Source organism: Rhineura floridana, chromosome 7, assembly GCF_030035675.1.
Source record: "Rhineura floridana isolate rRhiFlo1 chromosome 7, rRhiFlo1.hap2, whole genome shotgun sequence".
NCBI classification, from domain to species: domain Eukaryota; kingdom Metazoa; phylum Chordata; class Lepidosauria; order Squamata; family Rhineuridae; genus Rhineura; species Rhineura floridana.
Window position 1 is genome coordinate 145,201,340 of NC_084486.1, and position 13,629 is coordinate 145,214,968.

Consider the following 13,629-nt stretch of genomic DNA (forward strand, 5'->3'; position numbering starts at 1 on the left):
TGAGTTTAGGGAAAATGGCCTCTTGGGCCAAACTGGACCCTCTGGGGAGCCATGATAGGCCCTGGAGACTCCTTACCCCGCTATGTAAGAACATCGCGAGCAGAGCCTGGCTACTGGATCAGACCAGTGGACCATCCAGTCCAACCTCCTCTTCTCACAGTGGCCAACCAGATGCCTATGGGAAGACCACAAGCAGGACCTGAGTGCAAGAACACTCTCCCCTCCTGCAGTTTCCAGCAACTGGTATTTGGGAGCCTACTGCCTGTGAATTCAGAGGCACAACATAGCCATCACGGCTAGTAGCCACTGGTAGACTTATCCTCCAGGAATTTATCTAACCCTCTTTTAAAGTCATCCAAGTTGGTGGCTATCACTACCTCTTCTTGGCATATATTTCATAATTTAAGCTATGTGCTGGGTGAAGGAGTCCTTTAGATGCTTCAGCAAGGGCCGGTTAGTTAACGAGTGGACGAACGCAGCTGGGGAGAGGGAAACGGGCTCAGGCTGGCAGAGCCTGCCCTCCCAACTGACTCCTCCAGCTCCGCACTGCAAGAGGCACCTCCCAGGAGGACTGCCCGTGCTCTCCCACGCAGCACTCCCCCTCTCCCAACTCACCTCAACCCAGTCATATATCCTTTGGTGGTTTGCATTTTCTTTCAACAGCCTTTCTAGCTGTTTGCACAGATCTTCAGACGTTAGCTCCTTGCGGCTGGGCGCGTCAGAACTGTCACCCATTGTGTACTCCACTTTCTGAACAGGGGGAGAAAAATGGGGGGGGGAAGAGATAGTTAGGGGCAAGAGTCAATGGCAAAAGCAGGAACCCCACCACCACCAGGGTCACAGCAGGGGATACTTAAGTGGCCACACGGCAGCCCCTTCAGGGTTCAGAAGCTGCCCCAACTTCCCCGACAAAAGCTCATCGCTTTTACCTGCTCGGTGATGAACTTATTGACATCCTGGTCCTCGGGCAGGAACTCCTTCCAGCTAAGGCCTCCTTCTCTCCACAGCGTTCCTGCCTTCTTGTGGCTCTACAGGGAACAGGGACCATCTTAGGGCCATTGGACACAAGACTCCCACAAATTATCCCGAGTTCGGATAATTGGTCAGTTGCCTGCTTTGGACGGGGTCGTACTCCCTCTGAAAAAGCAGGTCTGTAGTCTGGGAGTGCTCCTGGATCCATCTTTGTCGCTAGAGGCCCAGGTGACCTCCATGGCTAGGAGTGCCTTTTACCACCTTCGGCTGGTAAGACAGCTAGTGGACATTTCTGACCGAGATAGCCTGACCACTGTTGTCCATGCACTGGTAACCTCCCGGCTGGAGTACTGTAATGTGTTCTATGTGGGGCTGCCCTTGAGGTTGGAGTGGAAGCTGCAGCTGGTGCAAAATGCAGCGGCGACACTGCTCACTGGGGCAGGGTATCGCCAACATGTCACACCGCTGCTGAAAAAATTGCTCTGGCCACCCATTAGCTTCCAGGGCAAGTTCAAGGTGCTGGTTTTGGTGTACAAAGCCCTATACAGGTTGGGACCAGGATAACTGAAAGATTGTTTTACCCCATATATACCCAGTCAATCGCTACCAGGAGGTCCATTCCACACAAGGTAGGAGGCGGACCTTTAGCATTATGGAACTTGGAATTCCCTCCCCTTAAATATTAGACAGGCGCCATCTTTGTTATCTTTTCAGCGCCTACTGAAGACTTTCCTCTTTCAACAAGCCTTTTAAGCAGAGAACTTATCCCTGTCTGCATCTGGGTTGAAATGGTTTTTAGATTTTTTTTTAAAGATCTTTTGTTGTTAAGATGTTTTGAATATATTTTTAAGTGTTTTTGTTTGCTGCCCTGGGCTCCTTCTGAGAGGAAGGACAGGATATAAATGTAGTTAATTACCAACAACAATAATAATAATAGTAATAGGCACTGAAAATGTTTTGTAGTCAGTCACTCACCAATCCCAGCAAGCTCCCCGATAGGACCAAGAAACAAGGTTAATCAGGGCACAAAGCGCTGTGCACACGCACGTGTGTGTCTGCAAGGGCCACATGCAGCCACATGGTTGCCCCCATGCCAACACTTGACAGGCCTACTTGTCCAAGCAGATTAAGTCTTTGAAAAGACAGCAACTTACCATCCCTTTGCAAAGCAGGCCCAGGATCTCCAGCAGCAGAGTTGTGGCCTTGCCTATAGGTACCAAAGGCTTGCCGATCTCCCTGAAAAAAGGGGGGGGGGGAGACCAAAAGGGGCAGGTCATGCACCAGGGGAAAAACAAGCAAAACAAAAGGCCCATGAGGAGGACAGGAAAAGGGCGCCACTCACCTGAACAACTCTTCCATGGGGATACCGCCTTCTCTCAGAATGGGAGTTATGATCTCCGCCAGGTACAGCCATATGTGTGGAATATCAATCTCCATGTCTTCACCAATCTCCAGGATCTCATGCAATCTACGGGTGGGAAAAAAGGGAAGGGAGGGCAATCAGGGTCTACAGAGCTCAAGGGCTGCTAGGCACACTGGGACAGGTTAGCGCGGCCACCACAGACGGCCCTAGCGGGACCCCCTTAATTACCCTTTGTAGTACTGTTCCTTGGAGAGGCTGTCTCCTTTGACCAGCTGGTACAGCAGCAGCCCCATGTGCTCGCGGGCAATCGTGCTCCGCTCCAGCGTGGACTCGATGCCGTTCCGTACGAAGATGTACAGCTGGGAGGGGCAGTTCAGTTCCTGCACACACTGCAGCGCCTCCTGCAAAATGCAGGCAGAGAAGGAGACCACTCAGCACAAGCTTCTCCCAGCAGACCCACCCACTGCCAGCAGAACCCGAGGGCTTAAATTTGCAGAGTTTGGGCCCGTGTCGTATTCTGCAGCAACATCAAAAATAGGCAATACTATCCGTAGAGACTGCCATACAGAGCGCAAAGCCCTTTATTTAAGTACTTATTTATTACACTGGTATTACATACCTGACTCCCAAGGAGCACAGAGAGACTTACAGAGAGGTCACAGATCACTCAATAAACCTCACGATTATCAGGGATTTCAACCCAAGTCACATTCCACACACAGGAACCCTGGAAGGTGCCTTAGACCATCTAGCTCAGTACTGTCTACACTGACTGGCAGCTCTCGCCCAGCTCTACCTGGAGATGCTGGGAATTGAACCTGGGACCTTCTGCATTGAAAGCCAGATGCTCTACCACTGAGCTACAGCCCCCGAGCTCCACTACACCACACTACCCTGGCTCTCCAGCTCGGGGCCACCTGTGTTGACCAGCCCATCTGGCAGACTGACCAATCACCTTGTGAATTTGAACAGGTCTCCACCGATTACCCTCCTGTTAGTCTCACCATCCTCAGAAGTTGAGGGGGTGGTGGCCTGGGAGAGGGCATCCTCTGTTGTGGAATTCCCTCCCCACAAAGGTATGCCTGGCACCTTCACAATATAGCTTCTGTCGTAAGGCCTCGTCACCTTAGACACCTGAGATAAATATTTTCAGGACCCACCCTACTCCTGTGACTGTAATTTGTTTCAAACTGTTTTTAATATTGAATTTTAAATTGCTGTCACCTGCCTTGGACCTTATGGTAAACAGAGGGTAAGAAATCAAATCAAATTATTATGATTTAATTGGGGGGGGTGTCTTTTTCAGTCCAAGGGCCACAGTCCCTTGTGAGAGTCTTCCAAGAGCCACATGTCAGTCATGAGCAGAGCCAGACGAGAAAGAGGGCGAAGCTAGGGATGCAACTTTTAACCTTAAAAAAAAAAAAAAAGACGTTCTGAAAGCTTTTTAAAAAAAATGTTTTTAAAGACGTTTTGCTTTAATGTATTTTAAAGTCTGTTTTTATGATGTTTTGAAGCGTTTTTAGTGCTTTTGTTTGCCGCCCTGGGCTCCTGCTGAGAGGAAGGGTGGGATATAAATCAAATGATTTCTGTGACGAGGTGCGCCTGGCACCAACACTGTCATCTTTCTGGTGCCAGGTCAAGACTCTCCTCTTCTCCCAGGCATTTTAGCATGTGTTTTAAAAAAAAATTAAATTGTGTTTTAAAATTGTTTTTTAAAAATGTGTTTTTAAATGTGTATGTTTGCTTTTAATGTTTTTAATGGCTGTAAACCGCCCAGAGAGCTTCGGCTATGGGGCGGTATATGAATGCAATAAATAAACAAACAAATGTGCTTTCGTACAGTAGCTCATATTCCAGCCACAAAAAAACTTGGCAGTTCACAAACGTACACACGCACACACCTCTTCCAATCCAGACAAGCAGTTGCGGTTGCAGAGCAGGGCCACTTACGGGGTGTGGCCCACGAGGTCTAGACGGAGAGGCCCAAAGGACTGCATTTGGCTCTGTGGCCTCTGATTCCTCACCCCTGAATTAAATCAGCAAAGGGGGTGAGGGCAAACCTTAAACTGGTGGGGATGGGAGTTATCAAAAGCACACCTGGATCCTTTCCCCACCCCCACCCCATCCCTTTGGCTCTATTAACTGTAAAACAGGAATTAAAAAAAAGAGCATACCAAAAGTATGGTCTTGGTAATTCGTCAGCTTGTTTAGATTGCATCCATTAAGCCAGTGGTGGTGGTGCTACTTTTTTGGCTTTTGTAAAAACAAACTCCCTATCCCTGGGGAACTTCCTCCACACTGGTGCGTTGGCTGAAGAGCTCTTCAGATGCACTGCGCTTCTCAGAGGGTTCGCAGGCAATGCTCCAAGGGCAGGCTCTCTCTTTAACCTGCTCTTCAGCACCTCCAAAATGCAATGCTCCATCCCTGCGCACAACTACGGACCCCTTTTTGCTCCAAGTCCCTATCGGGGTCCCACTCTGTGGCTTCCCTTAAGGGTAACATCCCAGCTTGACAGTAGCTGTGAAATATTTCACCTTGGAAAAAACCCAAGAAACCTTGAAGCCTTTCTATCTCCCCCCCCACGCTCTGCTCCTGCCACAAACCTTCATGTCATTGATGTGCAGGTATTCTTCAATGATAGCCTTGGCTTTCTTCTCCAGCTCTTCCTCGGACAAGGCAGGTTTGGCAGGTGGCTCAGCGGTCGCTGGCTCACGCTTTGCTGCAGAGGAGGAGGGAGATCAGCGCAATTCCTGGCCCCAAATGGATTTGGGGGGGTAGGGAATCGCTTGCTGTAAACCGCCCAGAGAGCTTGGGGGGCATATAAATGTAATAAATAAATAAAAATGATAATAAAAGTAAATATAAGGCCAGCACCTTCCCGCCACTCACCAGGCTCCCTGCTTCTGTCCCGTTCCTCCGTCATGCTGGCCACTTTGCGCACCGTTTCGAGGACCCCTTGCCTCTCGCGCTCCCGGCTCCTGTCGTCCATCTCCTTGCTGAAGCTGCGCTTGGTGACGGGGGCCCTGTTCCGATCTGGCCGTTCCAGCCTCTCTGACCGCTCCAGGCGCTCGCCTCTCTCCAGCCGCTCACGCTCCAAGCGCTCTCCTCGCTCGCTGCCCTTCTCAGAGCGGTCGCGGCTACTGCTGCTTCTGCAGGGAGAGCACGCAGGGGAAGCTGCACTAGCCGCCAACGCAGTAACCCAGAGCAGGCCATAGCGTTGGCCCTCCACAAATGAAATCAGAGCAACACACACTTTCTGCCAGCCAGCTGGGCTCACTCACGACCAATACAGAAGGAAAGCAGAGACACAGAGGAAGAGCCTCTGCAAGGGAAGAAAAGGGCAAAGATCTGTAACAGCTTCCCCTAACCCAATGCCTTCCAGATGTTGTGGACTACAACTCCCATCTCCCAGGCTATGGTCTGAAGGCACATGAGGCCAGCTCCCTGCTGAAGCCAAGCAGGGTCAGGTCTGGTCAGTGCCTGGATGGGAGACCGCCTGGGAACCATATGTAAGCCGCCTTGGGCTTCTATGATGAAAAGAAAGGTGGGGTATAAATGCAATAAATAAATAAATAATAAATCTGTTGTGCCGGCTAGGGCTGATAAGTTGTAGCCCACAACGCCTCAAAGGCATCAGGTTAGGGAAGGCTGCCTTATACTGGCCCTTAGTCAGCCAGGCTTAGTTCTGTCTATTCAAGAGGTCTCAGGTGGTGGGTCCTCTCCCAGGCCTGTGATCAAAGATTCCTTAACTGGAGATGGACAGGGATGAGCCTGTGACTGTCTATGTGCAAAGCACGTGCTTTAAGCACTGAGTTATGGCCCTTCCCCTAATGCCAATTTGTATATATGCTGCTGAGAAGAGAAAGCAGACAAGGGCACCAAGCAATGGGGTAGAGTCCAGGAGCACCAGCCAGATCACGTTTCCTTCAGGTCCCCACTCTCAAGAACATTTGTTGTTACTGTTATGTGCCTTCAAGTCGACTACGACTTATGGCGACCCTATGAATCAGCAACCTCCAACAGCATCTGTCATGAACCACCCTGTTCAGATCTTGTAAGTTCAGGTCTGTGGCTTCCTTTATGGAATCAATCCATTTCTTGTTTGGCCTTCCTCTTTTTCTACTCCCTGCTGTTTTTCCCAGCTTTACTGTCTTTTCTAGTGAATCATGTCTTCTCATGATGTGCCCAAAGTATGATAACCTCAGTTTCATCATTTTAGCTTCTAGTGACAGTTCTGGTTTAATTTGTTCTAACACCCAGTCATTGGTCTTTTTTGCAATCCATGGTATCCGCAAAGCTCTCCTCCAACACCACATTTCAAATGAGTTGATTTTTCTCTTATCCGCATTTTTCACTGTCCAACTTTCACATCCATACATAGAGATTGAAAATACCATGGTTTGAATGATCCTGACTTTAGTGTTCAGTGATACATCTTTGCAGTTGAGGACCTTTTCTAGTTCTCTCATAGCTGCCCTCCCCAGTCCTAGCCACCTTCTGATTTCTTGACTACTGTCTATTGACTATTATAGACAAGAACATAGTAGGCTCTAAAGCAAGGAATGGGAATCTGTGGCCCTCCAGGCTTTGTTGCACTACAACTCCCATCATCCCTGACCACTGGGAACACTGGCTGGGGCTGATGGGAGTTGGAGTCCAGCAGCTTCTGGAGCAGTGGTGGCGACAGGTTTGTTTATTTATTTAAATTTATATCCCACCCTTCCTCCCAGCAGGAGCCCAATCCAGGAAGTTCCACCTCCCCCTTCTAAAGCTCTCTTTACCAGCACAGAAGTTGGAAGCATGCAATAAAAAAAAAAGTTATCAGGAAAATGAAAATGTAAAAAGCTGTTATGTTGCATACATACATTCAGAATATGAATATCACTACTTACTCATTTACTGAATTTCTATCCTGCCCTTCCTCCCAAAAGAGGATTCTCTCCACCCCTGGGATGTTTGAGTTACCCATACAGGGTTGTATTCAATGCTAGTTCTATTCAGAGTAAACCAATTGAAATGAATGAACATGACTAACTCAGATCCAACCATTTCAATGGGTCCACTCTGAGTAAAGCCTAGCTGGATACAACCCACAGTGTGGCAGAATAAAGTACACATATTGAACTATGCAAACTTATTAGCACAAAATGGGGATCCTACGTAAATAAAAAAGAACATGGTAGACAGCTTCCACCACATTACGCTCGAATCTGGAACGCCTAACATTGTGTGCAAGTTCATTTTGTCTTTTTTGTTTTGGTATTTTTAAGTTGACAGACAATGATAGATGCTTTAAAAACTCAAACTGATATATGTATGGTCCTATATTTGTTTTTTAACTTTATCTTAAGAATTTTCTGATCTCTATTATATATGGGCTTTAAATTCAATATTCTGCAGCAAATGGGAGGGGGGAGTTTCAGGTTTGTTCTGGTTATATAAATTTTCTTTTTATGTCAAGCAGTACTCGTGTTTGGAAGCTGTAATTAATGTGTAATTCTGTATATAAAAAAGTTAATAATAATAAAAAAGGGGATTCTCCCTCCCCAACCCAAGCAGTTGATTTTGGTATTCCTCCCCAAAACCTACAAGCAGCCACGCCCACTTTGAGCTTGAGAAGGTCACGTGTGGCAGAAGCACTTCCTCACACCCAGCAGCTCTCATTTCCCCCAGGTGAGCAAACGCAAAATCTACCAATGCTGCTGGGATGCCTGAAACAACAGGATGGATATGGCGACTATTCTTCCGGGAGGTCTGAGAAGCGGCAGGGGTGTGCGTTGTTGCTCCAAGCAAGGGTGGGAAGGAGACTGACCTTTGCACCACACGCCGAGCGTCCTGACTCTCTGCAGGAGCCGCCTGCTGTAAGGCTGAGAAGCGATTCAAGGTACTCGTGGCTGGTCGGTTGGAGTCCGAAGCTGGGCAAAGGAAGGACAGTCAAGAGAGTGGGTTAGAAGACCAAGGATCTGCAGAAGGAGCAGCCACTTTGCAAATGCTTCATTACACCAGCTGCCTTACCTGGTTCAGCCGGCTTGGCACCTGAACCACCACTGCTGCCTTTTCCCCAGCTTAGCCGCCCACCAGGAGCAAAGAGCTGGTTGCTGGTGTCGATTGAACCTGGCTGTTTGGGGTAGGGGAGGGAGAGACAGAGAGAGATCACTCACTGTCGGAGGGAACAGGCACCCAACTCTTCTACTAAGCAATTGGAGAATGTGTTGTGAGAACTTGAAATATAAAAATCATGAAATTTCCAGGCCTCGTGAATTCAGAAAATGGCTTCAAAGAGCGTGGGCAAGGAATTATGATGTAGGTTAAATAACATTAGGAGGATCTGTGGTTGTAACACCATGTGGGCAACATTGTGCCAGACACTGAAATATATTTTGAGCTTTGACTCATGAGAGCTCAAAGAATAAAAAGTAGAGTGGCTACATATGGCTTCCAAATGGTAAGAATGTGGGGATTAATGCCTGCATATCTGCAGTTTCTGCTGTCAAACCTATCAGTCCAGCCCTCTCTATCACCCAAACCCTATTAGCTCTCAGTCCCCTACGTCAGCTCACAAATCAATCACAGCTCTGACATCATTCACTGACTAATGATTGACAGGCAGGGGCAGCCTGGCTGGCTCATTTCACATAAATCACTTAGAAGGGTACTTGTACATTTGCTCCATAACTTTCTTTCAAGGACGGCTGGAGATTTATTTTTTAAAAAATTAAAGCTCAGATGCGGGCCTACATACCGCCCGTGGGAAACAGGTTGGCAACCGATGCCCTACATGGTCATCATCCCCTTGTTTTCCATGTTTATGTCAACAATAATGCCAACAATGACTCCAAAATTCATAAAAGCTGAATTCTGGAAGCAGAAACGCCTCTGTCCCACGCAAAGAAACGAGCTTCTTTGTTACAGAGTTAGTTAACATAACCTTGCAAATAAGTCCATAAATGTTACTAGCCTGCTAGGGGTGCTGGCAGAGGAGCAACACAGAATTCTATCCTTCCTCTGATAGCCTGTTTGGTTTCTATGCTAGGTGTAGAGGAGGGACAAGCGCTCCGCCCATCCTCACTTAGGCATGCAATTCCACATGTGTGCAGTCTTACCACCCACACGCACCAGCTGAGTGTTTAAACACAATCTGATGTGCTCTAGATGTTTTGGACTACAATCCCTGTCAGCCCCAGGCAGGGACACAGATAAAAAGAGATAAAAGTGTGTGAATTCAGCTTTCTGCTAACTTAGGCAGGCACTCTTATGGCAAGCTGGTTTTTTGAAATTCTCTACTCTGTAGCAACTGAAATGAACCGTGGCTTTAACCAAAAAAGACCAGCCGCCTAATGGTATGGCTCCAGAAGCCAGCATTCCTCCCTTGCCCTCAAAAAAATAAAGATTAAAAAATCAAATCCAGCAGCTTACCTTCGTGATTTTTGTTAACCTGCTGGTATCAATCGGCCTGTTGCCTTTGCTGATGGGAACGGTGTTCCAGCCGTCATCTGAAACGAGGCTCCCCCGCCCACCTGCAGAGACACCCAAGTCAAGGCCTATCTTTTGCAACAGCCTACTGTGTAAGTCACCCATGTAACACACACACACACACAGAGAGATTGTGTGTGTGTGTGTGGGGCACATGCAAACCAGTCTACTACTTCTGTTGGAGCAAGAAAGCCTGTAGAAGGGAAGAATGATGTGACAGCTTGGGGGTGACTTAAAAATACTGCGAGCCGGGCAGTCTGAAGGCCTATCTAGCTCAGCATTTTGTTTCCCAAACTGGCCAGCCAGGTGCCCCTGGGAAGAAGTGCTTTAAAGGCAATAACGCTCCTGCGCACTCTGCCCCCAACCCCAGCAACTGATGTTCAGTAGCATACTGCTTCTGAACCTGGAGGCTCTATTTAGTCATCACAGCTAACAGCCATGGACAGATCCATCCTCCAGGAATATGTCTAATCCCCCTTTAAAGACAGGTAAGCCAGCAGTTACTAGAAGATCTTACGGCAGTGCACTGCAACATCACAGACATGTATGTGCGCACAGAGACCAACAAACTCAGGGGTCTCAAAGCTGCCCTATAGTGGATCCAGCAACTGAGAAGGCAATCCACCCTCTCTGGCCTCCACTCACCTGCAGATGGGCCTGGAGGCCCTCTCCTCTTATCCTGCTTGGACATCAGCTGCTGCACTTTAATGTGCTCACGATGCTCCTCCATCTCAGCTTCCTTGTGGATCTGGTCAATGGTCTTGGGGCCCTGGTCCCCTCTCCTTGGCACCCAACTGTTCTGCAAGAGGCATAAGGAAAAACAAGGAGAGAGGTTACAGCACCCAGTGCACAAAGGCAAGGAAGAGCAAGCGACAGGCAGCACCACACTCTCCGTCAGCCTAGCCGGGACCAGCTGCCTGTGGGCTCATCTCTTCCAGGGCCAACCCCATCACTGGCCGTTCTTGCACCTGACCACTGACTATATACATTTTGATCTTCCCTAGCCTTCCTCAAGATGGGATCCCCGATGGTGCTAGACTACAGCCCCCATCAACTTCAGTCAGTGTGGCCAACGATGAGGGATGACAGCACTTGCAGCCCAGCATTATCCTGAGACGTTGCCTTATTCAGAATCAGACCATCTAGCTCAATGCTGTCCACACCGACTGGCAGGCGATCTCCGGAGCATCCAATAGGGACTCTTTCCCAGTTTTACTTGCGGATATAGAGGATCAAACTTGGGACCTTCTGCATGCAAGGCAGATGCTCTACCACTGAGCTATAGCCCTTCCCCAAACATACGGGGACTCAAGATCGGGGAAAGCTGCCTTGTTCCCCATGCACTTTGCCTATGAGATAGCAAGCCATCCTGACGGGGCGCCCGTTTTGAATCTCTGAAAACAGCACTTGGTAAACAATTAAGTGTAGCAATAGTAACAACACAGAATGGAATGGAAGTGCGTCCAGAGCAGTCCAGGCGCCACAGCATGGCTTGATAGGAGCCTGTGCAAAAGGAACTGCTCAGCCCAACATGCTATAGGGCCTTTTTGCGGCTGTCCCTTCCAAGTACACAGCCCTTCCCTCTTGCAACAATCCTGAGCCCCTCTGGCACTCCCAAAGGCCTAACCCTTTGCATTTTGCAATTCACATGCTGGTTCTAAAGCAGCCATTTACGGGACATTGAGAGCTGCCATCTCAAGGCCATTGGGTATAAGTAAGGGATGGGGAACCCGTGACCCTTCAGGACTCCCAACTCTCATCCGCCCCAGTCAGCATGGTCAATGGCCAAGGATGATGGGAGCTGTAGTCCAACAACATCTGAAGGGCATCCCTGGCATATGTAAACAAGCTGCACATGCTCCTAGCAAGCCTGCACCTTCTCTCGGCGTGCGATTAAGAGCGTGGCAGCCTCGGGTGCAGAAAAAGGGTCAGCGCTGGAAGCCTTCCTGCATTTAAAAACAGCTGCTTGTGGTATTATCAGCCCATTGCCTACGCTGCGCAGGCCAAGGGCCACAGGCTAACACGGTGTCTAAAGGGGCTAGGAAGACAAGACAAAAAGAGCATGTTGGCTCAGCTAGCCCCAGGAGGGAAAGGCGGGTCTTTGCACCTTACCCGGAGTCAGGCCGGACTATCCCAGGAAGGGGGTGGGGCTCTTGCCTAGCCCAAGGGGCCCCAAGGGAGCAACCGTCTGCACCTTACCCGTCTGAGGTCAATCACATCCTGTAGCATGAAGCGGATACGTGAGGATGTTTTCTTCTCCTTGATTATCTTCTCCATCTGGTTGAAGTACTGGTCCATCCGAGGCTGGGTGGGGAAGAGGCGAAGGAAGGTGTGAGAACCATCAGCAGCGCTGCTGCTGTGCGCTGCGACGGAGGTGCGGGAGGGCCGGGAGCAACCAAGGCAAGAAGCTCAAGGGCCTCTACCTCCTGGTAAAATGTGGGCTTCAAGAAAGGGAACAAGTTCTGTGCAAGTTCTCTGTAGCAACCACTCTCTAGAGCTGAGGATAGCCAATCTGGGAAAGGGGGCAGGGGCACAGAGAAGAGACAGATTCTCCTCCTCCCTACAGTAGCTTGGGCTGGGTGTGTGTGTGCTCCCTCCAAGCCCTCAGGAGTACCTATGGAAAACTGAGAAGCATGGTTGGGAAATAGTTGCAAGTTATTTATTTATTTACTTATTTAAAATATTTCTATCCCGCCCTTCTACCCTATAATAGGGCACTCAGGGCAGCTTACAAAAATAAAGTCAAACATGTACATAATAAAATTGTAAACAGTAAAATCACAAAAACATTAAAATAAATTAAAATACAATTAAAATACATAAAATACAATATAAAGAGATTACAAAGGTAAAATTTAACGTAGAAGGCATAAAATCAGTGTCAGGCTTGACACTGAAGTTGCTTCTTCAATTAGGAAGTGAGAGTCAAACTGACGAGAGGCCCGCCTGCAACGAAGGTGCGGTGTGCCCATTATCCCCCGCCTTTGCTTCTTTTGACTACTCAGTCCCTCTTTGCCAGCTCCTGCCACCCTCTCTGCCTCAAATGATGGGCATAAAATGCAGCACCAGATCTTACCTGGCAGGTGACCCTCCTGCCAAACATCAAGGGAAGCCATCCAGGTAAGAAGCGGTGCGATGCCAGAGGTGGGGAACCTTTGGCCCTATTTGTTGGGGCTCAGACTCCCCTCAACCCCAGCTAGCACGGCCAACGGTCAGGGATGATGGGAGATGTTGTCCAGCAACATTTGGAGGGCCACAGCTCAACTGCACTCCCAATCTGACCCCAAAGAGGGTGCGGTTGGGGATAAGACTGCAAGCAAGGACTGTGAAGCCAGTATCAAACCAGGGGAAGGTGGGGAGAAGTAGAGAGACACCCGAACCACTCGGCTGATTCTGTGGGCTGCGCTCCAAGCGAAACGCCAAATGTAAGAGCAATGCAAATGGGGGCTTGTCGTCTCTGGGCTACAAAAGCTGCACTGCTGAACACTGGCTTTTCTAGGAGATATCTGATCCTCCCCCCAAACAAAAGCTCTGGAGGAATTTCCCTTTTCCCATCTCACCGGGTAAGGCAATACCTTGGCCTTTTCAAAGTCCAGGTCCTTGCCAATGGTGGTGAGTAGCCGGCATAAGCACTCAAGCGACTCCTCGTCGTGGTTCTTGAGCAGTTTCACCACACAGTCGTGCATGATGGCTTCTGTCAGCATCTTCAGCTTAAAGAGCTCCCCGATAAACTTGATGTTGCCCAGAGAACGCCGCCGGGCCTTGTCCCGGGCGTCATCCAGTTCCTCTTTCAGACGAGCTCTCTCCTCAGGCTAGGGGCA

General features: G+C 49.0%; 1 protein-coding gene across 16 annotated transcripts in view; it reads right to left on the reverse strand.

Annotated features, from left to right (window-relative positions):
• EIF4G1 (eukaryotic translation initiation factor 4 gamma 1) overlaps positions 1-13,629 on the reverse strand; it is a 97,278-nt gene that overhangs the window by 5,721 nt on the left and 77,928 nt on the right. For 14 of the 16 annotated variants that reach the window (XM_061637465.1, XM_061637464.1, XM_061637451.1 and 11 more), the window contains 13 exons: positions 13,369-13,620; positions 12,008-12,112; positions 10,454-10,607; positions 9,752-9,852; positions 8,351-8,453; positions 8,148-8,250; positions 5,225-5,484; positions 4,939-5,054; positions 2,564-2,736; positions 2,315-2,440; positions 2,127-2,208; positions 930-1,028; positions 616-750 (listed from right to left, as the gene is read on the reverse strand). In XM_061637465.1, coding sequence (XP_061493449.1) covers positions 616-750; positions 930-1,028; positions 2,127-2,208; positions 2,315-2,440; positions 2,564-2,736; positions 4,939-5,054; positions 5,225-5,484; positions 8,148-8,250; positions 8,351-8,453; positions 9,752-9,852; positions 10,454-10,607; positions 12,008-12,112; positions 13,369-13,620 — 1,809 coding nt within the window. The remainder of the gene's footprint in view (positions 1-615; positions 751-929; positions 1,029-2,126; positions 2,209-2,314; positions 2,441-2,563; positions 2,737-4,938; positions 5,055-5,224; positions 5,485-8,147; positions 8,251-8,350; positions 8,454-9,751; positions 9,853-10,453; positions 10,608-12,007; positions 12,113-13,368; positions 13,621-13,629) is intronic. The other 2 variants (XM_061637467.1, XM_061637463.1) reach the window with 1 other exon arrangement.